The following is a 25,828-nucleotide window of genomic DNA, read 5'->3' on the forward strand; positions in this document are numbered from 1 at the left end:
GCAGAGCCACGTGTGCTGGGGAGGGAGCCAGACAGGGATGTCACCTGCTGTCACCTGGAATCAGAAGGCAAAACCTTTCCAAACAATGATCAAGAATTGTAATTTCAAAAGCAGTTCTTGAACAAAAGCTTTCTGTGCACGCACGGTATTGGATTTCTACAATTTTTATCAGGTTAATTAATTAGTTCATCTAACAGGTACATCCAACAAGAGATCAGTTGCCTCAGCAACCCACCCTTGGGTCTGCCCCTTGGAGTTGTTCTGTGTCTTGTTACAGCTCTTAAATTCTGGTGAAAAACAAGATGTCCTCAGCAGAAATTCGTGTTGATAAAATCAAACTAACCAGAATTTCAAGGATGCGTTAGGAAGGATTGGTTTATTTTTCTAAAATGTGAGAAAGGGTGAGGAAATTACTAGAAACTGTACAGCTACACATTGAAAAGCTACGAGGCTACAAACGCATGAAAAATATATTAAAAATCTTCAGGCATCATTTCTGCAAGGCTGGGAAGGTCTTTGGGAGGTGGAAAATAATTGATGCAGCATCCAAAAGCAGGAATTGTGGACATTGTGACAGGAGCTGGTCAATGAGATGTGCAGGTCTTTGGGAAGTTCCAGCAGATGGGTGGCTCCTGATTGTCCTGATTTTCCTGATTGTCTTGATTTTCCTGATTTTCCTGATTTTTGGGGGTTTTGCTGGTGTTGTCAGCCCTTCCCCAGCCCATTCTCTGTGTTGGAAAAGGCCAGGGATGAGCACCTGGAAGGCATCACAGCCCTGTACCCGCCTGCTCTGCTGCTCCCTAAGACAAAGGAGGGATGATCCCATCAATTCAGTCCCATCAATTCAATCCCATCAATTCAATCCCAAAGGACAGGGGGTATCTCCAGCGTGGTGGTTTGGCTTTATGGCCACAAATAACATTATTGGGGGCATTGTGTGGATAAACCCCTCAGAGCTGCGCTGAGCAAGGAGTGATGGGCAGAGGGAGCAGTGGGGAAATCCAAATCGAGCATCAGAGGAACTTCTCCTGCTGCAGCAGCTCCGAGAGCAGGAACCCAGCTCTGTGCTGCTGTGGGGCTGGTGGAAGCCTGGGGCACTCAGTGGAGCTGCCTCCCAGCCCAAGCGATTCTCCTGCTCTCTAATTTCTATTAATGTTCCTGGCAGGGAAGCCGAGAGCTGAATCACACTTTGTGTTTGGGTGGCAGACAGACGGGAAGGGACGGAGCCAAACGTGTGGGCAGGGGAGCTGGAGTGGAGAGGAGCAGGGGAGGGAGGGGAACGGAGGGGTTGGGAGCAGTGGGGGCACAGAATGGAGAAGGGAACAGGGGAAGGAGGAGTCACAGAGAGAGAAATGCAAGGAATAGGAAAGGCCACGAGGCTGCTGGCTGGACAGCACTGGGGTTCCTGCTCAGTGCTCAATCCACGGGTCAGGCCAGCAAGACAAACTTCACTGATGCTGTTCATCCCCGTGGAATGGGCAGGAGAGCAGAGGAAGGGATGTTCCTGCAGGGGCTGGGCAGGGATGGAGCCTGGGGGTTGTGTTTGTGCCCCAAGCCACGGTGTCACCGTGCTGGCTGAGCTGCTGAGGGACAACGCCATCCCCACAGTGCCAGACCCAGCCATTCCCACTCCCAGGAACGATTTCCAGTGCTCCCAACAGCTGAGCCTCTTCCACTTGCCCTCCCCAAGCCATTCCCAGTCCCACAGAGGGAGGGATTTCCACCTGCACATCAGCAGAGTCTGCTCGTGGATGCTGCTCAGACAACAGAAACAACTCTAAAAATGAAGCTCCCACCTCCACCCCCACCCCAGTGCTGAGCACGGGGGTGATTAAGCATTTGCTGGAGGTGAAATTTGCCTTTCAAACCCATTCATCTTGTGGAATGCATCTATGGCAGGTGAGAAAGAAATGAGTTTTGTTGCCATTCACTCTCTCCGGGTATTAATCTGTTTATCCAGGTTATTTTACCACTTTGTTCAAAAGCCCAGCCCTTAGCAGAACTAACTGGATTTTTGGCAGGAATCATTATGGAAAGGTGACATCAGACAAAACCTGGGCAGATGGAAGAGATGTTTAAGGAAATTAGTAATATTTAAATGGGGATTGGAGATGGGAGTGAGCAATTTAGGCTCATAAATCTGGAGGGATTATCAAGCTCCTAATGAACCCTCTGAGATTCTGCAATCACTGCCTAATAGAAAAGATAAAATCACAGTGAACTACTGTCAAGGGGAGCAAGCAAAAAGATGGCTTAAATAGAGAGAGAACCCATCAGAAAAGGGAATAGAGAGACTGTAGAGCACAGAGCTGCTTGGAGATGGAAAAATATCTCAGGCAAAAAAAGAAAAAAAGAGGAGAAAATAGGATAAAATGCTGAATTAAACACCTGCCCTGCAGCTCTAGAGGGGAGTTCTGTTTCTGTCTTTTAGCATTAATTTTATTTAATAAGCACATCCCAGCCGACAGCTCTTGGTGTGGTGCAGCTCTGCTCTCTGCCAGTGTTAGAGGAGGGAATTCTCTGTGTGCTGGGGCACAGGAGGGGATTTTTGGGGGGTGCTGGCCCCTCTGTCCCAGCCTGGTGGCTGCAGGGAGCGGCCCCAGTGCTCTCCCAGTAGATCACTGGAGCAGGTGAGGAGGAACCCTCAGCCCCCGACGTATTTCCATGGGAGCCGAGGTGAAAATGTAAATGTAAAAATATCCACGGGCTCCTTTCCTGCGTGCAAATTCATTATCAGCCTCCTTCAGCCGGCTCCAGGGACCCCTTTTTGTCAGCAGCAGCAGCAGCCTGGCAAATTTTCCAGGAGTCCTAATGGAACTCTCAGGTCTGGTGCATTTGTCTTGCCCACATCCATCAGCTGCATTTGGGGCACTCCTGGCAGCCCTGCTGTCCTCCATCCCCTGGTGAAAAAAAATCCCCATCCAACCCGAGTTTCTCCCTGGCATCTCCACGTGGTGATGGTTCCCTTGCTCTGGGACTTTTGGGAGGGATGAAATTCCCTGAGGAGGTTGCTGGGATGATTTCAGAGCTGTTCATCATCCCTGGCAGGGCTGGCAGAGCTCACGGCCATGTGAGTGGGCAATGGTGTGCAGAATAATAATAATAATAATAATAATAATAATAATAATAATAATAATAATAATAATAATAATAATAATAATAATAATACAGAAATAGACCATTGCAAGCAGACTGCTGTGCATTGAAGAAAATGTTCCTTCCAGCACTGGAAATCCCTGAAATCAGCAGCACAGAGTAGGAGGGGTGTTGGATGCCTCCAAAACCCTATGCTACAATTAATTCTTTTAGCTTGTTAATTCTGTGCAGCTTGTTGGGTTTTGTCTTTTTTTTTTTTTTTTCACTCTCTCTGTTTGGTTTGTCATTTTGGTTTTTTTTTTAATAACGTCTGGACCTCAGGCTGGGTTTAAATTTCAAAATATTTGTCAAGGCGATTAGATGGGAATAATTGAAACAATTAAAATTGTTACTGTAAGGGGGAAGGTGTAAAGGAGGTTTCCCAGTGCCTTAAGTCAGGCAGAGCAATTGGCTGGGTGCAGTTTTGTTCCCTGACAAAACTGTGTGCAGGTGTTGCTGCTGATAAAACAGCTGCCATGTTCAACTCCCACAGACCAGATAAATCAGTTTGGGGTTTTTTGCCTTTTTCTCTGCTTTCTCTTCTTTGTTTGGGTGATTTATAAAGAGGTCTTCATACAGGACGAGGTTTTCAAAGCTGAATTGTCAGCCTGGAACTGGAGGGGAAATTGGTGTCCCAATCCCCCAGAGAGTGTCACACGTTTGTGCTGTAGCTGTCAGCAGCGTGACACCTCCTGGAAGGAAAGGAGGATGTCAAATCAAGCAGAGGGACAGGGGACTACAGATCAGGCTTTGACCAGGGCTTAGGTTTTATGAAATTACAGTTTTTTGTTGAAATAATCTTCTGTCTCTCCATGAGCTCCAGCACAGGTAGGCTTTGACCAGGGCTTAAGTTTTGTGAAATTACCTTTTTTTGCTGAAATAATCTTCTGTTTCGCCGTGAGCTCCAGCACAGGCCATGGTGTTTCACCTTCCTCCTTCCAGGGGCACCTCCCTGCCCCTTGCCCAGGTGAGGAAGGCAGAGTTCTCTCCTTACCCTGTGACAAATTTACAAATTTCCCCTCCAGCCCAGCCAGCCCTCCCGATTCCCAGCAGCTGATGCGGAGCGTTCTGGAGAGCCCCCATCATTGCTGGGATTTATGGATCATATTTGCAGTGGCATGTGGTAGCAGGGCAAACAAATCAGGTTCTTGCAAGGCTGCCAAAGCGATTTCTCCTCATTCCAGTTAGCACGAGGGAAGGAGGATTTAGACAAAGCTCTGACTGTGCCTCTCTGCCTTTCGCTGCCTCAGTTCTCTTTCATTTCTGACCAGATCCCTGTGCTTGATTCCCAAATTTTGGGTATATCATTCTCTCAGAAACACCCCCTGAGATGAAGGCAAACCTCCCTCTTTCCCTCTGCCCTACTTCCCACCCCTTTTTTCCCAAGAGCTGTCTTTTTTCACATCCCAGCATTTAGCACTTGACCTCTTTGTGGATTTGTCCCTCTCCAAATCTCGGGCTCCCTGCAGAGAAGTTGAAGTTTGGGCCGTGTATTTCCCTAAAAGTGCTCTTGTTTGAGGAACAGCCTCCAAAATTTAACAGCTGGCCTTGCATGAGGAGGCTCAAGACCCGTAAGGCACTTTGATGCTTTTTTTGAAGAAAAATCCAATTACAGATATAAAAATGGTTCCCTTAAATTGTCCCTGAGCTCACTGAGGTCACAGCTTCCCTTTCCCTACCTGAATGGCCAACCAGCATTGAGTAGATCTACCCCATGCACTTACCTACTCAAATTGTTGCTTTTTTCCACTTTTTTTCCCTCCTAGAGAAATTGATTTTTACATGTGGCCCATTAGAAACTTATTGACTCCGTCGATAGTTTATAAATAAATGGAGCCTTTCAGGAAAACCATGGAAAGCACTTAACATAATATTGTCCTCTTGAGTAAACAAATAAATGTGTTCCGAGTTTGGAATGATTTGCAGGCTTGGCTCTGAGGGCAGCAGGATCCAGAGAGGAAGAGGAAGGAATTTTCTCCACCTCTAACTGAGGGGGTTTGGTGATTTTTGGAGGAAAAATTGGCCACTGAGGCCAGGGGGTGAAGAAGTGACCATTGTAGGGTCAAGCTCCTTTTGGGTTCAGTGTTTTAGTTTTGCCTTCCATGACCTGGGGGAGAGTCTGGGATACTTTATTAACCCTAAAATGGTGAATAATGGCACACAGAAGTGATGTCACCAGAGCTGTGCTGGCTGGCACTGCAGGTTTGGCTCTTGCACAAAAGCTGCCAGGAAATCTCAGGATGGACATTGCACTCGGGGTTTGGAAAGCTTTTCTCAGCACCAAACACTCTGGATAAGGAGGTTTTGCCAGAGTGAGGCTTTAATAGAGAAATGGAAGCCTTGGCCCAGTGTTTTCCTCTCCCATCCCACATTAAAAAAGGAGGAGGAACAGCACAGAGTGTCCTGGGCGTGGTGTAAATCAGTTTTTGGGGCTGGGGGGAGCGAGGTCAGGGCAGTCTCTGCTGAGTTTACAGCAGGGAGTTTCTCCTGCCGAGCACCGTGCTGGAGGCTGTTAATCAGCAGCTCCAAAAATCCAATAAAGCCCTTGCAGCGATTAGGAGAGGAAGATAAAGCTGTGTGTGTGCAGGGGAGACAGGAGGGATGGAGGAGGCATCTTGCTGCTGGTGCAGCCCAAGCTGAGCAAACCCTGCTCCTTCCAGAGGCTGGGGATGAGGTCAGGCAGGGTGTGGAAAGGTCTGGGTGTCCCTGGGAATGCCAGGAGCTCCTCTTCAGGCTCACCCCAGCCCGCAGGCACCGCTGGCTGCCTGAATGGTCCGGGTTGTTAAAAATGAGATAAGGATCGAGGTCCTGCACACACACACGGGCTGCAGAACAGGATCACCCGCAAAATCGATGCTGCTGGAGGGAGCTCAGGGGCTGCTGCAGTGCTGAGCAGCACAGGGGCTGCTGCAGGGGGAAAAATCACCGGGAGCCACCCTGCAGAGGGACATCCCAGCGTGGCAGGGCAGGGGGGTGGCTCCATGCTTTAAAATATCTTTTTTTTTGCCAGGCAGGCTGCTGTGACATGGATAATTTCCTGCTGAGCTGGCTCTTTCCATGCTGAAGTCTCCAGCCAATCTTCTTGGGAAATAGTAGAACCAGTGGTGAGGAAAGGACTGGCCATGATTTCTGGGATTTCCTTTAGGCCAGGAGCTGATTGCTTAGCTGCAGGTTTGGGATGAAGCCTCGTTAGTGAGATGCTGATAGATGAATGCTGGCTGTTGTAAGGCAGGTTTTTAACCCACATCTCTTTTGGGCTGCTCAGCCTGGAGAAGAGACCCTTTGGAGAGATTTACAGCACATTCCAATGCCTAAAAGTGACCTACAAGAGGGCTGGAGAGGGATTTTTACAACGCCATGGGTGATGAAGAAAGGGGAAATGGTTTTAAGGTGAAGGAAGGTAGATTTAGATGGGATAATGGGAAGGATTTGTTCCCTGGGAGGGTGGGGAGAGGGCACAGGGTCCCCAGAGAAGCTGTGGGTGCCCCTGGATCCCTGGAAGTGTCCAAGGCCAGGCTGGACAGGGCTTGGAGCAGCCTGGGATGGTGGAAGGTGTCAGGGTGGAATGAGAGGCTGCTTAATGTCCCCTCCAACCCAGACCATTCCATGATCCTGTGTTTCTAAGGGCTGTGCTGCCAGGTTTAAATCTCTTGCTGTTTTTCACTCTGCACCTCGGTTTCCTTGCCTGTATTTTGGGATAATAACTCCGATCTCCCCTGGGTCAAGGCAGCTGGGATTTCCCACACTGACCCAGTGTCAGTGTGAGCAGCAGGGTGTCACTGCTGGGGTATCCCAGAGTGACACGGGCAGGGAAAGAGAGACAATTTCAAAAAAGTTTAAAGAAAGACTGGATGTGGCACTCAGTGCCATGGTTTAATTGAGATGTTAGGGCTGATGGTTTTGGAAGTCTCTTCCAACCTGGTGATTCTGTGAATTCCCTCCCAAACCCACGGGTGCCCCAGAGCCAGCTGAGGTGGGAGAGGGTGCAGAGGGTGCAGAATCCTGGTTGGGATCAGCTGATCCTGCACCCAGAGCTGCAGAGCAGGGCCTGCAGTGAGTACCACGCTCGTTCCTGATGGCTTTATGTCCCTAAAGGAACACGGACTGCACCCTGCAGATCTGCTCGTAACTCACACCCAGCCACGCAGGAAAAACCAATCTCACAGCTTTAGGACGGCACAGCTCAGCTCTGTGGCTTTTATTTATTTTATTATTCCTTTTATTGGCCAGGTCCTTGCAGTGACCTCAGTTCTGGGGTTGTTCCACAGGGTTTGTGTGCCCCTATAAAGTGAGAGTGCAGCTTGAGTGGTGCAGAAATCCAGGGAGTGACTTCATCCTCTAATAAACTCCTCCAGCGCCGTCTCCCAGGGAACCCCGTGGAATTCAATTAGCTAATGTGTGCCTAGCACTCAGGAAATACAGCATGCCACGGAATTGCTAAGTGTTGTTATTTAACAGCACACATTTCGTGGTTGCAGCCCTGTAGTAGCAGTCAGAAAATCTACACCGTAATTGCCTGCTGGTGCCTGCTGCCGAATGTGCTGCGAGCGGAGCAAGGCCTGGGGATTTTTCTTTCTGTGAAAAAGTTCATTAATTTTGGCTGCAGATCCTCGGGGTCTAATTTTTCTTACCGAGCTCTCTTGAAACAGAATATTGACATGTGGTGGGTGTTTTAAAAAACAGAGTGGAAAGAGGGGGAGGAATTCAGGCAGGCAGGATCTGCCTGAAATTCACCTTGACGTGATTCCTGGTGGTCTTCTCTGTGCCTCACAATGGACTGAGATTGAGAGCCAAGTTTGGGCAATTATTACAATTCCTCCAATGCAGGGAGAGGGGTAAAAAACCCAATGGAGTGGGAGGAAATGAGGGAGCTGCTGTTTGCACTCATCTTTTTGATGGCATTTTCTGAAAGCCCGTGGTTACAAAAAGCTGTGTTTGCACAGGTGGAAGAGGCTTGGAGTCCTCTCCTAAAGAGGATGTCAGAGTTATTTTCCTAATGGCTCTTTGCTCTTATTGCATCTTGTATCCTGCAAAAGCTCCAGCCAGCACTGAGGATGAGGGAAAGTAATTCCAGGAGGAGAAAAAGACAGCTGGGAAAGTGTTTTGTGTAGGAATCCACTTCACTACATCTCAGAGAGAAATCCTTGGCTCTCCACCTGAAAACACCCCTGAGATCAGAGGTTTTCCACCCCTTGTCCTGCCTGTGGTTGCCCCTTGCAGTGTGAGAGGAGGGCAGGACTGGTGGGAAATCAGCTGAGAGCTGCAGGTCTTGAATAGCAAATGAGGTTTTGTTTGCAAAACGTGGGTTTGGAAATGTCAAGCGTGGCGAATGAGTGTGTAAAAAGGGAAAAAAAAAAGGAAAAAAAGGGACAGAAGCTGAGCTGGCAGCTCCGGGAGTATCGGGATGCTCTCACCCCTTTGCCCTCTGCAGCAAAGCCTGACCTCACCAAATCTCTCTTATCCCACTGCAAATGAAGTGTGTCCCCCTAGGGTGGTTTATCTCCATCTCATTGCAGAGGCAGCTCACGGCTCATTTCCCCCTGACCCGGCTCTGCTGGCTGCTCTTGTGCTCATCGGATGGAAAGACATTTAATGGGCAAAGATTGGAGCTGGAGCAGAGGGAAGGGACAGGGAGCAGTGGGTGGAAGGGGTCGGGTGCAGGCCGTGCCACTCCTGTGTGTCACAGAGGTGCTGCTTTATGGACGTGACAGCCACAGAAATGGGGTTTTCTGCAGCTGGAGGATTGCCTGGAAAGAGATGGGTATGGAGAGGGTTGGCTGTGGGAAAAGACCAAAATGTGCACAGAGCAGCCGGGGTGATGGGAGCTGGGCAAAGCTCCCAAATTCTTGGCTCTGGAGCCTGTTGGGGTCTGGCTGTGGTGGTTTTGCAGGCAGAGAGTGCTGGCAGCTCCCTGAATGTCCCCAGGGAAGTGGGAAAAGGTCCCTTTAGGGGGCTGGTTCTGACCATGGCACAGCCAGTGGGGGCAGCAGGACCTGTGGGCTCAGCCCTGTGGCTCTGCCTGGCTGGGGTGAAGCTCACCTCTGCCTCAGTTTCCCCACTGAAGCGAGACCACTTCATTCCCCTCACCCAATAAATGCTTATTTAAAGATCAGAGCATAACAAAACCTTCAACTTCAAAAGCTTGGAAGTGTTTTCAGGGGAGAAAAGGCACAATAAATAAATAACTGCCCTGATTTCAGCTGCCCTGAGACCGGCACGAGATGAAACCTTGGCTTTTGTGGTTGTTCTGGTCCAAAACATCTCATTTTCCTCCTGGATATCCCAAAGCCAGGAGGGCAGTGGGGCAGCTGTTTGCCTGGTGCCCTGCACGATTTGCCTGGAGGTTCTGGCTGCGGGGAGAGAAGATTTTACAGGGGCTGAACATCCCTCCTGCTGCTCTGCCTGCAGCCAGCATCTCCTCAGGCCCAGCTCTCATCAGCCATCTGCCCTGGCTGCTGGGGCTGACAGGATGCCGTGGGTGAATGGATCACCTGTCAGCAGGGCAGGGGGATGAGATCATTCAAATGAATCAATAGTTCCCAGGCAATTTCACATTTCCCAACGTTAACCTGGCGGCGTGTCCAAAACGTGCTTCATCCTGGGTTTGAGCACATTCCCGTGGGTCTTGGCTGGGCTGGAATAATCTTGTAAGTCCCATGTTTTGGGAGATTTACAGGAATTGCTGCTGCGTGCCCAGCAAAGATAAAAAGTGGCTCCACTTGCTGGAATCTCATCCCCCAGGGAGCCCAGGGACAGCTGGATCTGTGCTGGGCATCCAGCAGTTGCTGAAACTGTCACTGCCACCTTCTCACTCCACTTCAGCAATTAAATTCAGAAATTAGTGAGGAAAGTGCCATTAGTCCCTGCTAATAGGACAAGGAGGGCTGGGCTCTACCCCAGGCTTTGTTGTGTGGCTGCTTCCATGGATGTGAGGAGCAAAACTGAGCCCTCTGTTTTCACTTCAATTTTTTTAATGGAGTTTGTTCTTACCCCTTGCAGAAATGCAAGAGGAGGCTCCCAACTCCAAAATTCACAGTCAAATCACCCTTTAAACCTCCCCAGGGCATTAGGGTGGCATCTCCTCCTGGTACCTGGCAGCAGAAAGGAGCAGTGCAGGATTGGGGGATTTCAGGGTTAGGTAGAACCTGACCTTCCTCCTGTGGGGAAGAACTGATTTAATTTAACAGTTGAAACTTGGTGTCACCAAAGTGGATGTGGTGATAGAACAGATTCACTCAGCAGATGAGTGACACCCTCTTTGAAGGGTTTTTGGGGTTTTTTTGTGGAATTTGGCCAATAAAGTGCTGGGCTTGGGTGATATTTTCATTAAAATCCTGAGGTGAGCAGCACCCTGAGTGAAATCCTGGTGAAAACCCAGGCTCTCCCTCCCAACAGCTGAATGGGTTTCACATCCAGGATCTCACAGCTCCTATTCCCTCCAGGGGCACTGAATGAGTTTGAAGGTTTCAGTGCCTCTTTTCCCCTCTAATCCTATTTTATGTTTTGGGCTGCTGTAGGAGTTTTCCCTGCAGCGCCTGGACAGCCTGCTGGACGACCGAGTCAACATCCTGGGATTCTCCATTTTCAACCAGTCCCACGCCTTCTTCCAAGAGTTTGTCCAGAGCCTCAACCAGTCCTGGCAGGAGAATTGTGACCACGCTCCTTTCACTGGGCCAGCAGTAAGTAAAATCCATTCCCATCTCCCAGAACTTCCCTGAGCTGGCAGCTCTGATAAACCATGGAAAAAATCTTGTGGGAAAAGCTTCAGGATGGTCCTGGGCAGTGCAGGGGTAGAAACTCTGGTCTGAAATATTTTTGAGAGCTTTTTAAATTATTAAATAATTTCATTATTTAATCCTATTTAATCTTGTGCTAAAGGACTCAGGGATATCCCCAGGCTGCTGTTGTACCTCAGATTGGATTTTGTGAGGAGATGCTGGTCCAGGAGTGGGAAGGAAGAGCCAGAGCAGAGAATTTTTATTAAGTAGGTAGGAGAGGACTCGAGCTGTCAATTTGTGATTTACAGAGGAGTCTCCTGATGGGAAAAATACCAAAGTGACCCTGAAAATCAGAGCTGCCCAAAGGACCTTGGGGTGCAGAGCTTAGCAGAGCTTCTCTGTGTTGGACTGGGAGCACAGCTTTAAATTCAAGCCTAATCTTGATTTGGATTTTATTTCTCTGTGGGTGCAGGGGACGATGCACCTCTGATTTGTTTTTTTCCCTCGTGAAAGTTTATCCCTGTGTGTTTAAACTCCAGGAGAGTGGCTGGTGGAGGGGGGACTGTGGCTGCAGATGGCACAGGAAGATGCTGAGGGGCTGAGCTGTGCTCTGTGCTCCAGCATCGCCCTGAGGCTTGTGCACATCAGCTCTGGAGTATTCCCCAGGGATTCTCCACCACTGGGAGAGGCTGCAAAGCAGATTTGCCACATCAGAGCTGCAGCTGCGGGGAGGGGAGAGAGAGGAAAGCTTCGTCAGCTGAACCCTTTGCATGGATTTTAATGAACTCAGAGCCCCCTTGACGAGCTGAGCTGCTGAAAACCTCCTTATTGTCACCACAAAGGGATCCTTAAGAGGCAAAATAAGGAGATTTTTGCCTTTTGTGTCCACATCCTTTGGCCTGACTTTAACTCATGTGCCTGGGACCATCCTGCTCTCCCTCCCACCCAGAGGCAGCCGTAATCAGCTTGCCCTGCTCAGTCTCCATGGGATTTCCACCAGGAAGATTCCTTTTTGGATTGCAGGGGCTGTTGAGAGGCATTAAAAACAAATTTCCTCCTCCTAGTGCAAACAGGAGACAGCAGGAACCAGCAGCAGGTGCGACGGGGAAATGAAAATTCTCATTTTAGGTTCTTAACCCTGCCTTGTGAGCATCCAGCAAAGCCTGCAGGTGGGAGGATGCGAGATGATGACGCCTGGGGGGGCTGGAATTCTTCATGATGTCATGTCCCAGGTGATGGGAAAAGGATTTGAGGGTAGGGAAGTTCCAGAGCAGAGATGAAATATTCCCAAGCAGAGTTTCTTTTGTTGGTGAGGTGAATCCAGGACCTTTCTGCCTGTGCTGTTGGAAATCTGGCAGGGAGCATCTCTATCTGTCAGAACTTCCCCTCGTAGCCCTGGGAAGGAGTGGGATAACTCATCCTAAAGAGAGAAAAAGGAAGCTCAACAGCTGGAAGTGACAGGAGGGAGGTTTCCTGTGAGCTGCAAAAATCCCAGGGCATTCTTGCTGGAGCTGAGGAAGCATCTGACAAAGGAGGAGGGAGCTGCCTGCTCTAATGCCATTCTCATTAATCACATTGCAAAGAAAGGAAATCAGAGAAAATCATTCAAATTACAGATGGCTAGATTTGGTAATTAGAATTTAGGCTAAAACAGATGTTTGTAATTAAGTGTTTATGTCATTGAATAAAATCCAGATTGCAAAGTCTATTTCACAGGGTTTTAATGGTTTTAATTCCCCGTGTTGGGTTTGGGGGCAAAGATACAGCTGATAATGTTTGAGGGAGGGAAGAAAAGCCCCACATGGCAAAACCCAGAGTAGCCAAAAACTTGTTCATGTTTCAGTGTCAAGAATTGTCAAGAATTTGGCTTTGGGGATTGAGGGATTGAGGGAAGACCCCCCTGGATTTTCCACGGAGCTCTGATATTGCAGAGGGACACAAACCCAGCAGGGCTCTGCACAAATCAGACGGTGCAGGAGAGGGAGAGAATCAATTTGTTAGCAGAGAAATTGGCTTTTTTGTGACAGAGGGACAAAGTTGTGGTTTAAAATGAGGGTATAGAAGGAGTGAGAGGTTTTTACAGGTGACATGGGCAGAGCTGAGGAATGTCCAGGAGGGCTGGATCTGCCCGGAGGACATTCCAAAAGTCTCTTTTCCCTCCTTTTCTGAAGGTTATGACCTCAAAACTTTGTGTTTTACATCTGTTCCACGCAAAGCCAGGCTGCAGGGAAGGGATTCCTATTCCATGCCTTGATCCTGTGTATCTCCACACCCTCCCCAGTGCTTAAATTGCTTGAAATCATAAAGGGTGCTGGCAGAAATCCTAATGAATTTTCCAGAGTTCAGAAGTAAAACATTCCAATCAATAATGTCAAATGCTTCACTGAGATCTACAAGTCTCTTGCTCACCAGCTAATAAGGGATTAACTGCTCCGGGAAAATGGAAATGGAAACCCAGCAGGAGAAAATTAAAAATGCTGGGCCAATATTCTGATTTGGTAGGAAATTGGGGAAACTTTGGGATCACGGGGGTTGTGTTTGGTCTCATAACAGTTTCATTTGTCCATCTGATGTCAGTGTGGTTCCTGATTCAGGAAAGGAGTTGCTAATTGGGTGTGACATCCTTTAACCTGGTCGGGATGAAGTTCATTATTAAAATTAAGTGCATGAAAAGAGCTTCATGGAACAGGGGCTGAGGACAGGACAGGCTGGAGAAGCCCTGTGAGGGAAAGAATTTGCATTGAAGGGACAGAAGAAAGGTGGGGAGAAGGATTTATCAGCTTCCTTAAGGATCTCTGGAAAAGGTTTTCCAGGAGGGGAATGTTGGCAGGTGAGAGGAATGAAAGGTCACTGGTCTTGTCAGAGCTGATGTTTGGGGTTTTGATGGCATCGGGCTGGAATCCTGCCTTGAAATTTAGGATGGCTTGTAGGTTTGGAGGGGTTTGTGTTGCTTTTTAAGTGTCTGATCCCACACCAACGTGGACAGCGAGGTCTCACCACTGGTCTGAGCAGGATCAAGTCCAAATTAGCAACAGAGTGGAAGCTCAGGGTTTGTTGGGGTCACTGAGCTGGGTGAGATTGTCCCTGCAGGGCCACTGGCAGCAGGGAGCAAACCTGGTCAGGCTCTGGGAGGAGGAGAGGATGCAGAAACCTCTGCAGGGCTGAGCCACAGCCAGGGTGAGGTGGGGAAAGCAGCCCCAGGCTGGAGACTGAACCCTCAGCCAGGAGCTGGGATGGGAAGAGGATGCTCCTGGAAGTATCCATGAGGAAAATGCATCTTTGATAGTAATGAGCTGCAACAGCTTAATTCCAGCAGAGTCAGGAGGTGACAGTAATTAAAAGTGAAATCCCAGTCGCAACAGTGAGCACGAGGGAGAAAATAGCTGATTGGTAATGAGCCCAAAGCCATGGAAACTGCTGTGCACAGGTGAGGAACGGGGTTTGGGAGGCTGGGTGGACAAAGAAACCTGGGAAAAGGCAACCTGAGCCAAGGTGAGCAGGAGAGGGGTGAGCTCTGTCACTCTGGACATTCCCCCAGAGGGAACTGGAGGTTGTGGCGAGGGGTGGGTGATCTCTGTGGGGTGTGAAAGGCAGGATTTGGTGCTGGACAAGCAGATCTAGCAAAACCTCATTTCTTGTGGGTCTGCCTGTCAAAGAAGTGGTGGAAGAAGGCCGCCCATGATGGCTTAAGTTGAGTTTCCTTCTGTGGGAGCAGGCAGCAGATCTCAGGAGCAATTCCCCCTGGAAATTCCTGCTTCTCTCAGGAGCATTCCTCCCGGCCAGCAGATTGATCAGAGCCACCAAAACACTGAAAAAACCTCCCTTGATTAGGAAAGGAAAACTGCAGAAACTGAGATAGAAAGGATGGGGAAGGAACAGGGACAAGCAGAGACAGAGAGATGACAGTGATGGATGAAAGAAGCCCACAGAGAGGGCGTCCCAGCTGACCCCAGGCTGTGCATAGAACACTCTCCAGCTCCAAGGTGCAGCAGGATAGAGGAAGTTTTGTGGTCCAAGCTGACTGACTTGGTTTGAAAAGACTGGTGTCCGCTAAGGAAGGCAGGAGTCTCCCTTAAAATGGAAAATGTAAAGCCCCTCCCCCTGAATTATTATAATTTTGAAATTAAGGGACTCTCAGACAAAGATATGGGAATAGGAAGAATGGTTCTTTAGTAGGAAAATGGAAATAAAAATGCAGTAGCACAAAAAAAAAATAAAAAAGGCCACAAAACAAGCAAACAAACAAAACCAAAAAACCACTGACGGAGTCAGCACACAGCCTGACACCCTGTTGGTCAGGGTGCTGCAGCAGCCCAGTCCAGCCCTCCTGCAGTGACAGATGTGGCTCTGTTGGAGCAGAGATGATCCTGTAGAAGGGTCCAGTGGTGGTGAGATGGGTCTGTTCTTCCTCTGGGAATGCAGAGCACACAGGCTGTGCTGGGCTCTGAATGCCAGGGTTTATCCAGGTGGGAATGCAGAGCACACAGGCTGTGCTGGGCTCTGAATCCCAGGGTTTATCCAGGTGGGAATGCAGAGCACACAGGCTGTGCTGGGCTCTGAATGCCAGGGTTTATCCAGGTGGGAATGCAGAGCACACAGGCTGTGCTGGGCTCTGAATGCCAGGGTTTATCCAGGTGGGAATGCAGAGCACACAGGCTGTGCTGGGCTCTGAATGCCAGGGTTTATCCAGGTGGGAATGCAGAGCACACAGGCTGTGCTGGGCTCTGAATGCCAGGGTTTATCCAGGTGGGAATGCAGTGCACACAGGCTGTGCTGGGCTCTGAATGCCAGGGTTTATCCAGGTGGGAATGCAGTGCACACAGGCTGTGCTGGGCTCTGAATCCCAGGGTTTATCCAGGTGGGAATGCAGAGCACACAGGCTGTGCTGGGCTCTGAATGCCAGGGTTTATCCAGGTGGGAATGCAGAGCACACAGGCTGTGCTGGGCTCTGAATCCCAGGGTTTATCCAGGTGGGAATGCAGAGCACACAGGCTGTGCTGGGCTCTGAATGCCAGGGTTTATCCAGGTGGGAATGCCGGGCTCCTCCCCTGGGTGCAGCATCTCCCATGGATGATGGAATTGGATCAGCCCTGCAGGGAGCCTCGATGGCCCCTGGACAGCAGAGATCCCCTGGAGGGAGGGTGGGTCCTGGAAGGGTAAAGAACCCTGCCCCAGCTGGTTTTATCAGCTGGTGACAGAACACAAACTGCTGGTTACATCCTGCATTTCAACCTAACCCATAATGAAAAGTGAAAGTTCTTGCAGCAGCGCTGGGAATGGGCTCTGCCCAGAGGGGAATTGCCACTGGTGGAGTTTCCAGGGCTAGATCTGTGCAAGTGATGGTTGAATTGCTCTGAGGGGATGTGTTTGCTCTCCACAAGTGGTGTCACCATCAAAGAGCTGTGAAGGGCTCCTCAGCTCTCTGAAATGGCTCTTGTGCCTTCTTCTTTTCCCCTCCCATTATCTGTCTAACTTTTTCCTTCTTTTTATTTTTATTGTCTTATTAGCCGAGATTTTATTTTAATCCTGTTTATTTTTAAATGGTCTCTGGCTGCAGTTTCCAGCACTTGTTTTGATAGCCTACTTCAGAACTGAGCAGTGGCTCCAGATGGAGCAGAGTTTCTCACATCCTGGAGGGAACAAGCAGCACATTCCTGAAGGGAGGCAGGATCCAAGCACTGGGATCCCCCTGGTGCTGGTGCAGGCATTCCACACTGCCCTGGCTGTTTTATCACAATGGGATGTGTCATCCAGAGGCCTTGCCTGTGTCACATTTATCCCTTCTTTTCCCCTCCCATTATCTATCTAACTTTTCCCTTCTTTTTATTTTTATTGTCTTATTAACCAAGATTTTATTTCAATCCTGTTTATTTTTAAAAGGTCTCTGGCTGCATTTTCCAGCACTTGTTTTGATAGCTGGTAACAGAACACACACTGCTGGTTAAATCCTGCAACAGAACACACACTGCTGGTTAAATCCTGCAACCAAACACACACTGCTGGTTAAATCCTGCAACAGAACACACACTGCTGGTTAAATCCTGCAACAGAACACACACTGCTGGTTAAATCCTGCAGCAGAACATGCACTGCTGGTTAAATGCTCAACAGAACACACACTGCTGGTTAAATGCTGCAACAGAACACACACTGCTGGTTAAATGCTGCAACAGAACACACACTGCTGGTTAAATGCTCAACAGAACACACACTGCTGGTTAAATGCTCAACAGAACACACACTGCTGGTTAAATGCTCAACAGAACACACACTGCTGGTTAAATGCTGCAACAGAACACACACTGCTGGTTAAATGCTGCAACAGAACACACACTGCTGGTTAAATCCTGCAACAGAACACACACTGCTGGTTAAATGCTGCAACAGAACATGCACTGCTGGTTAAATGCTCAACAGAACACGCACTGCTGGTTAAATGCTCAACAGAACACGCACTGCTGGTTAAATGCTGCAACAGAACACACACTGCTGGTTAAATCCTGCAACAGAACATGCACTGCTGGTTAAATCCTGCAACAGAACATGCACTGCTGGTTAAATGCTCAACAGAACATGCACTGCTGGTTAAATGCTGCAACAGAACACACACTGCTGGTTAAATGCTGCAACAGAACATGCACTGCTGGTTAAATGCTGCAACAGAACACACACTGCTGGTTAAATCCTGCAACAGAACACACACTGCTGGTTAAATGCTGCATTTCAAGCTGAGACCCAGCCTCTCCCCTGCCTCTCCCCAGCTCTCCTCGGCGCTGCTGTTCGACGCCGTGTACGCCGTGGTGACGGCGGTGCAGGAGCTGAACCGCAGCCAGGAGATCGGCGTCAAGCCGCTGTCCTGTGGATCAGCACAGATCTGGCAGCACGGCACCAGCCTCATGAACTACCTGAGAATGGTGAGAGCGGGCTGGGGGCTGCCCCTCGCTGCCGGCAGCAGGGCTGGCTGTGCCCGGGCTCTTTGAAGGGGGAGTGAAAAGAGAGATCTGAGGGTTTGGGTTGTCACCGGCCTTGGAACGACATGAAACTCTCCCTTTTTCAGGCTTTGCTGCAGAAAATATGGAATTCAAGTTGGTTTTTTGTTTTTTTTGGTGTTTGTTTTGTTTTGTTTTGGTTTGGTTTTTTTTAAATATGAATGTTCCTAAGTGATTTGAGCTCTGACTTGAGCTGATACGAGATCACGCAGTACAATTGCTCAGAGCTCAGGGACAAGATGCGAGCTCCCCTATGGGTCTGGGCTCCTTAGAACCCAAAATTGTCATTTCTGGAACCAAAAAAGCCTAAATCTGGCACAAGAATGCTCTGAAATTCCATCCTTGTGAAATAGTTGGAGTTTGTGTTTCCTCAGAGCTGAGGTAACAATGCAGCAGGAGCAGATTTCTGAGTCTGGTTGGATGTAAATGAGACAAGGATATTTTATACGGGTTTTTTTTTCCCCAAAGGAAAGCCCAGCTGAACATGAGCATTTTACCACTTTGGCCTGTAGTTTTAAATCTCACCTTTAGCCAGGGACAACGAAATCCTCCAGCTCCTCATACCTCTGCTGCTCAGAGACCTGCTGGTCTTAGCCTTGGGATGGAGGGAGGCAGTGAGGGGGTGTGGAGCTGCTTTTTCCAAAGCAAGGAAATTTGGGGAGTCCTGCACCTCGTGCTGCTGATTCCCTGCTCCTCTCCGTGTCTTTTCTCCTCTATCCAGACTCCAGAAATAAGAGGGAGTTTTTTCCTCTCTTATCTCATTTTTTATCTCAAAAAAACAAGATAAGAGGGTTGCAGTTCTGTTCCTGCTGGGAGTGTGGGGTGTGTGGGGCTGTTCCTGCTGGGAGTGTGGGGTGTGTGGGGCTGTTCCTGCTGGGAGTGTGGGGTGTGTGGGGCTGTCTCTGGGGGGTTCTGGGGTGGGGCAGCCTCGCTGGGCGCTGTAACTGAGTCTCTCTTGGACAGGTAGAATTGGAAGGTCTCACCGGCCACATCGAATTCAACAGCAAAGGCCAACGCTCCAACTACGCCCTGAAAATCCTGCAGCACACACGGGGAGGCTTCCGGCAGGTGAGAGCAGCCAGGGGAGGGCTGGGAGCGTGTCCTGGCTGTCCTTGGCTCAGGGGATGCTCTGGGGACAAAAGGTTTGGGTTTCTGATCTCCTTTTCTTCGTGTTAGAGCCAGGATGAGCACACGGGAGTCGCAGTTTTGTGTTTGGACTCAGTGTTTATTAATTCTTACCTGTTACATTCTCTCTAACTAGCAGGGCAGAAAATGGAAGTGTCTCTAACTCTTTCCAAGGTTGGTTAAGTGCTAATTACCCCATAATGAGATGACACCTATATTATTTATACTTTTGACCCAATAATTGACCATCCAAGGTAATGCAGACCCTTTTACCCAATAAGGAGAAACCACACAAAACCATGAAGAAGTAGGTGAAGAAGAAGGGCTTAGACAACGCCCTAAATCCTCCATTTATCCCCATCTGTATCACTATACTAAAACTTTAAATCCTAAGTTTTTCACCCTGTGAGATCACACAATACTATTCAAACTACATGCCCATAGTCCCAGGGCTATCACTTAATTTTGGAAGCCTGTTTTATGGCCTCAGGTCAAATGTGATTATTGCTTTTTAGAACAGAGAGCCTGAAATTTTCATCCTCCAGGGTTCCAACAATCTCTGCCTGTCACAGGTCTAATTCAAGCAGGGAGTCTGTCCTGGGTGCAAGCTCACACTCACAACCCTTTAGTTCTTAAGGCTGTGGCTGCATTTGCTCTAAAATTATTTGGACAATGAGGGGAAATGGGAGAATTTTCTATGAAATGGGAAAAAATGAACCTTTTCAAGCTGTTTCTTGGAGGGAAAGCAAATGGGGCAACCCCATGTGAGGAGCTCCCCATCATCTCTCCCCTGTGAGGGGGAGTCCAAGCTCGTTTCACTCTCAGTTTTGGTTCCTCTCTAACAGGTTTGCTCTGCTCACACTCATTTAGTTTTTTGTCTCAGTGCTCGTAGGTTCCTCACAGCTTTCCTCTGCCCACAGAACACTGAGCAGATTTCATTAATATCATTAATTTGAGTGGTATTTCCTCATCTCACACTTTCTGCCTGAGCCATATTTTATGGTTTGAGCTGAAGCTGAGGATATCAGACTGGTGAGATTACATGACACAAATCCAAGGAATTTGCTGGTAAATCTAAAACTTATCCAGGAGGAAAAAAAATAGAAGTCCTAGGAAAAAAAAAACAACAAAAAAAGGAGTTTCATCTGTCTTGTCTCCCTAGTGCCCTTTTCTCAGAGACTGCCACTTGTAGATGCTGGCAGAGCACAAAAGCTATTGTATCCTACCCTCACCAGCAGAGCATTTTGGCACCAGGAACCCTCTCCTGGCCTGGCAGCAGTGAATTCCAGCCTTGGCAAGGATGTTACCTGCCAGTTCTTACCTGTCAAGTGACAGCTTGGCTTTGATGCTGCCTTTCTCTGAGTGAGCAGGGGGCATCACGATGGCATTTTCCCCACAGAGATCTCTCACAGCATCAATGCCCTTTTAATCCTCTCCCAAACCCATCAGCCTCTGAGCAGAAGTGACAGATCCAAGCCCATCTGCATTAATAAGAGCACAAATTCAGCTGGATTCGGGAAGGAAATGCTGCAGAGCTCCCTGTGACAGCTTTGGGTTTGATGTGTTTGAATGTGGCAGGGACTTCGCGTTAAACTCACAGGTCCTTGTGGAGCAGAGCTTCTCCCAGAGCTCCACGGGGAGCTGTGACTGCAGCCTGATCTGCCCTGGGACTAAAGTCTCATCTCTTCCCCACAAACCTGGTGTGACAGGAGAAAACCTTTGCTGACCTGTTGGAGCAGCTGGGTAAATGAGGAGCGTTGTGTCTGTGAGGTGCCCAGGAAAGCTGCACTGGGTCAAACTTTCCCAATTCCCCATCAGGATCACTTCCAGCCACAGGGAAAATGTTTTGGAAAGGACAGGGCAGTCCCTCAGAGGTGGCTGCAATGCACAACCCCACCAGGAAAGAGCTGATTTATCCAAAACTGCTCCTGTGACAGCTTTTCTGCCTTCTCTCCCTTTCTCAGGGAGCTTTCCTGATCCACAGCAGTGCCCAGAGAAGTGTCAGGGCCTCTCCCAGCCTAAAGGAGTTTGTTGAGATGAATTTAACTGGGGAAAAGCATCCCCAGAGAGCTGTGAGACCCGTCAGGCTCCTGCCCAACCTGCCTGCCCTCCACAATCCTTCAAAGGGAAGCCAAAGGCAGCTCTGCTGTGCCATAAATGGTTATTTTCTTGTTGCCAGCCTGGCTTCTTTTGATGAAAAGGACTAAATAAATCATTAGAAATATTTTAATTAAAGGAACAGGGTGAAGAACAGACATTCACATCCTGGAGACAATCTTGCTCCCCAGGGTTGTATTAACTGATTTGTTTGAAACACTTCTATTCCCTGCTTAGTTTTAACCAAACTCATTTTAACTCTGCCCATTCTTCTCTTCCTCTCCTCCTCTCTCTCCTTCCATCCAGGGAAGCCACAGGGACTTCCAGCTCATCAGCTTTGATGGAGAGTTCACCGAATTTTGAGGCTGATCCAGCCAGCAAGCAAATTAGAGACACTTAGATTCTCTAACTTGCTGCTGCTTTTGGGCAAGGAGAGGCAGGGCTTTTTGACATCCAATTTTTTAATACATTTATGTAACGCACCAAACGCGTCTTTTCCTGATTTAGCTTAACCAGAGGAGTTTTTTCCACAGCCATATGAGCGCTGCTCTGTCTGCTCACAGGATGCTCAATAAAGCACAGGCTCATTAAGTGATCTATAGATCTGACAAGGGCTGGCTTTGCTAAATGTCATCTTTTTTTCTTTTTTTTTTCCCTTTTTTTACCCCTCTGTAAAACATTTCAGAGTTCCTGCAGAGTGATTTGCTGGAAATCACGAGCTGAGGTTTGGGAACTTCACAGGGGGAAGGGAGCAAGGAGGGGCTGTGGTTTAAGGAGGGGAAGGGGGAAGCTGCAGCCCCTGTCCCCAGCTGTCCCCAGCTGTCCCCATCAGCCTCCCCATCACCACAGGCCCCGCTGGTGTCCTGAGACAGAGCCCAAAGTGCTGGGGCTGTTAATTGGGCTGTTGATGAGATTCAGATGAGTTCCCCGCCGATAGCTCTGGGACCCTCCGCGGTCCCCGTCACATCAACCCTCTTTAATTAACAGCAGCTAATCAGCCTCAGTGGGGCCGGCTCCTCCTCAGCTGCCAGCCCCAGGAGCAGCCCAGGAACAGGTTCTGCCATGACCTGATAAACCCCCCAGGACCTGATAAACCCTGCCTGGGCTGTGCCAAGCGTCAATCATGTGCTCCAGAAGGGACATTTGGGGAGGAGGGGACATCTGGGGGATGCTGGTGGCCTCAGGGGTGAGGGGTGTGTGTGTCTCGTGGTTCTTTGGTTTGATGCTTTCAGTGCAAATTTCAGTGGAGGAACTTTTGCCTCCTCACTGTGCTGGCATCGGCAGTGTCAATCAGAAATCCAACCCCGTGGCAGTGTCCTCAGAGCGATTTCCTTCATTTGTTTGTTTGATTCCCTTTTTTCCCTCCCCTGCCACTCCCAGATTCCCTCTCCTGGGGCACCCTGATTGCACTGTGCACTCCTTCCTTTTCCTGGGGACACGGAGAGGAGGAGATGATGGCTGCAAGCTGAGGGGCAGCACTCTAATCACAGCCCAGGAGGGGCCTGTTGTTGTCTGCCCATTCCAAAATCGGGATTCAGGGCTGGCTTTGCCTTAATTTGAAGCTGGGAATGGGGATGGTAAATACCGTGGGGAAGTCTTGCCCTGTCATCTCTGTGCATACAGAAAGTAAGAATACATAAATATAAGAAATAGAGAAAAATAAGTGGGAGATTTCATTAGAATCATGGCTTTGAGAGGTATTTCATCACCTGGCACCATGAGGAGCCTCAAAGCCTCAGCTCACAGGGTGGAAGGAGTGAGCCAGGAATGCTCCACGTGGGGATTTTCTACGGAGATGAGAATTCTTTCTGTGCCACCAACCCAAATCACACCTTTTTCAGAGCAGCTAAATCGAGGCACCTCGTGTGCCTGTGGGGATGGAGCAGTGGCACGAGCAGCAGCGCTTCCCTGCTGCTTCTGGGCTGGTTCACGCTGTGAGTTTCACAGTTTGTGTTTGCAGACCTGCCTCGAGGTGCCTGCGGGTGCTTCAGGCAGGGCTGGGTCTCCTCGGGGCACAGGGAGGTGCAGAGATGGTGCTGTGGGGGCCACACATCCCTGAGGATGTGGAGGGAGCTGTCACCTGTCCCCAGGTGACACAATCCCTCTCACAAAGGTGTTGAGCTCCAGCTTGCACCCGGCTGGTTGTGCTGCCCTCGTTGCTCTTCTGGGACAGGTATCACTCAGCTCTTGTGATCATTAGGAACCTCTCCCCTGGTTTGTCAGCCTGTTTATTTCTGGCTGGCTTGTATGTATTTATTTTTGTGCCAACGCCATCGTTTCAGCTTCACAAAGCTGTTCTACCTCTTTGCCACAGACCTCCTCCACCTGGAGTATTTATACAGACCAATCACATCCACTGCTTAAAAACCCTGAGTCCTAAAAACCCCAAAGTCCTTGTCCAGAGCCTTAACAACAGGATGGTCCATGTGGAACATTTGATTGTTTTCTAAAAAAACTTTGCAGATGGATATGTTTTCTATTTTCCAGAGGCTCTTTATATGCAGATGGAGATGATTAAAATCACCTTGACATCCATCTTGCAGAAGGGGGGGCGTGAGGGGCCCTGACACCCTCTGACACTGCAGAAAGGGCAACAAGAGGAGCTTTGCCAGCCTGGGAGGGGCACGGGGGTGAGCTGGGGATGGGGAGAAATGTCCCAGCACGTGAGATTGCATGGCCTTGGTGCTTTTAAAAGCAAGGTCAAACCCACAGCACTGTCAGGAGAAGAGGCAATTAGTCTCAGCACATGCCAGCAGGGGAGGGACAAATTGGAGAACAGCGAGGGCTGTTAAAATTAAAGTTAATCTGTCACTAATCTCTGGTTGAGAAATCCGGGAGGGAAGAAAAATTAGGCAATGTTTGTGAGTGATGAGTCGCTCTGAGAGGCGATTGCTGCTCAGCAGTCAGAGCAGAGGTGGGGAATTCAGGAGGGATTCAGACCCTGTGCAGGCACTGAAAGCTGTGCTCCAAGGGCTCCCTGCCCATGAAATCCCTGGGAAACCTCCCAGTTTGGGGCTGTGGTTCCCAGAGCACTGGGAATGGGCACGGCCCCAAGGCTGCCAGAGCTCCAGGAGGGTTTGGACAACGCTCTCAGGCACGGGGTGGGATTGTTGGGGTGTCTGTGCAGGGCCAGGAGCTGGGCTTTGATGACTCTGAGTGCAAAGCTGTCCTGCTTGCCCTTCCCACTGCCCCCTGTGCCTTGGGAGGATTTGGGACTCCTCATGGATTCCCACTGTGGCTTGTCGGGTCACTTGGGCTGGATCTGCACCAGCACCTGGGAGAGGAAAGGACCTGGGGAGTCCAGAGGGAGCCCAGAAAGGACCTGACCCTTCCCTCAACACCCACGGGGAGCCCAGAAAGGACCTGGCCCTTCCTTTAACACCCAGAGGGAGCCCAGAAAGGACCTGGCCCTTCCCTCAACACCCACGGGGAGCCCAGAAAGGACCTGGCCCTTCCTTTAACACCCAGGGGGAGCCCAGAAAGGACCTGGCCCTTCCCTCAGCACCCAGGGGGAGCCCAGAAAGGACCTGGCCCTTCTCTCAGCACCCTCCTCAGTGTGTGAGGGTGCCTCAGGTCCAAGCCAGCCCCAAGTCCTGGAGCCTTTGGTCACAGCAGAGGCCAGGCAGTGCTGAGAGCAGGCACAGAGTCCATCCCAGGGCTCCGCAGCACCTTCCCTCCCCCTCCTTGGACATAACAAGATTAACCCGTGACAGAAAGGAAATCAATTAGTTCCTCTCACCCTGACAGCAAGAGGACAGCCTGCCTCAGTCCCTGTGTCACAGGAGGGAGCTGGGCACGGATTTGCTCTGGAGGAGCTCTGAAGACCCCCCTGCACTTTTGGGGTCACCCACTGCCTCTCAGGGCCACAGCACCCCAGTACAGAGGTGTCAGAGGACACCAGCAGTGCTGGAACCTGATGGGACAGAGGAGGAAGAGGAGGAGAAGGGTTCAGAGGGAGCCAGCCTCCCTCAGCCCCTCTTGTATCCACCAGAAACAGCAGAGGAGGAAAAGCAGATGCTCTCTTAAGGACAATAAGAGAGCAAGAGTTTAATTTGCACGCTCTGAACGAGCTGCTGGAGGTGCTGATCTCCCTGCCCAGAGCTCTGAGGGAAGGAGATTAGGCTCTTGAAGTTAAAATTAGGTTTTGTGGAATATTCCTCCCCCCTGGCTGAAGGCAGTTGTGTCACAGCTGAATCACGATGTCCTCCCAGCGCTGGGGACTGGCTCCTGCCATCCACGCTGGGAATTCGGGTTTGCTGCAGCCACGCTGATGCTTGGATGGGTAAATTGGGCTGTTGGCGGAGCTGTTGGGTGTGATGAGCCCGAATCAAAGGATTTGGAAGTGCTTAATTGTGCTAGTTGAGAGCTGGAAGAGGAGTCTGTGGAGCAGCACTGCTGAGGTGGCTTTGTCACATCACCTGCCACGGTGGCTTTGTCACATCACCTGCCACCAAGGTGGAGGGCAGAGGCTCCCAGCACCACTCTGGGAGGGCCAAGCCCACAGATCGGGGATTTCTGGCTAAGATGGACCCATCTGGTGGCATCTGGGGACACCACACAAGGGCTGTGTGGCTCCCAGCTCACAGCTTTGTCCCCAAGCAGGGCTCTGCAGGGAGGACACGTGGGAAGGCAGCACAGGGCCAGGTTGGTGGCACTGCAGAGCAGGTGGGGCTGTGCACAGAGGGTTAATCCCTCTGCTGACCCGTTCTGGGGTGCGTTGTGGAGGTAATGGAGCATCCCTAAACACTCCAGCTTGATGGTTGT

At 49.8% G+C, this 25,828-nt stretch overlaps 1 protein-coding gene across 2 annotated transcripts in view; it reads left to right on the plus strand.

Annotated features, from left to right (window-relative positions):
* GRIK4 (glutamate ionotropic receptor kainate type subunit 4) overlaps positions 1–25,828 on the plus strand; it is a 121,632-nt gene that overhangs the window by 69,079 nt on the left and 26,725 nt on the right. For both annotated transcript variants that reach the window (XM_063417989.1, XM_063417990.1), the window contains exons 7-9: positions 10,653–10,814; positions 17,615–17,767; positions 18,806–18,910. In XM_063417989.1, coding sequence (XP_063274059.1) covers positions 10,653–10,814; positions 17,615–17,767; positions 18,806–18,910 — 420 coding nt within the window. The remainder of the gene's footprint in view (positions 1–10,652; positions 10,815–17,614; positions 17,768–18,805; positions 18,911–25,828) is intronic.

This window comes from Prinia subflava, chromosome 22 (assembly GCF_021018805.1).
Source record: "Prinia subflava isolate CZ2003 ecotype Zambia chromosome 22, Cam_Psub_1.2, whole genome shotgun sequence".
Taxonomy (NCBI): domain Eukaryota; kingdom Metazoa; phylum Chordata; class Aves; order Passeriformes; family Cisticolidae; genus Prinia; species Prinia subflava.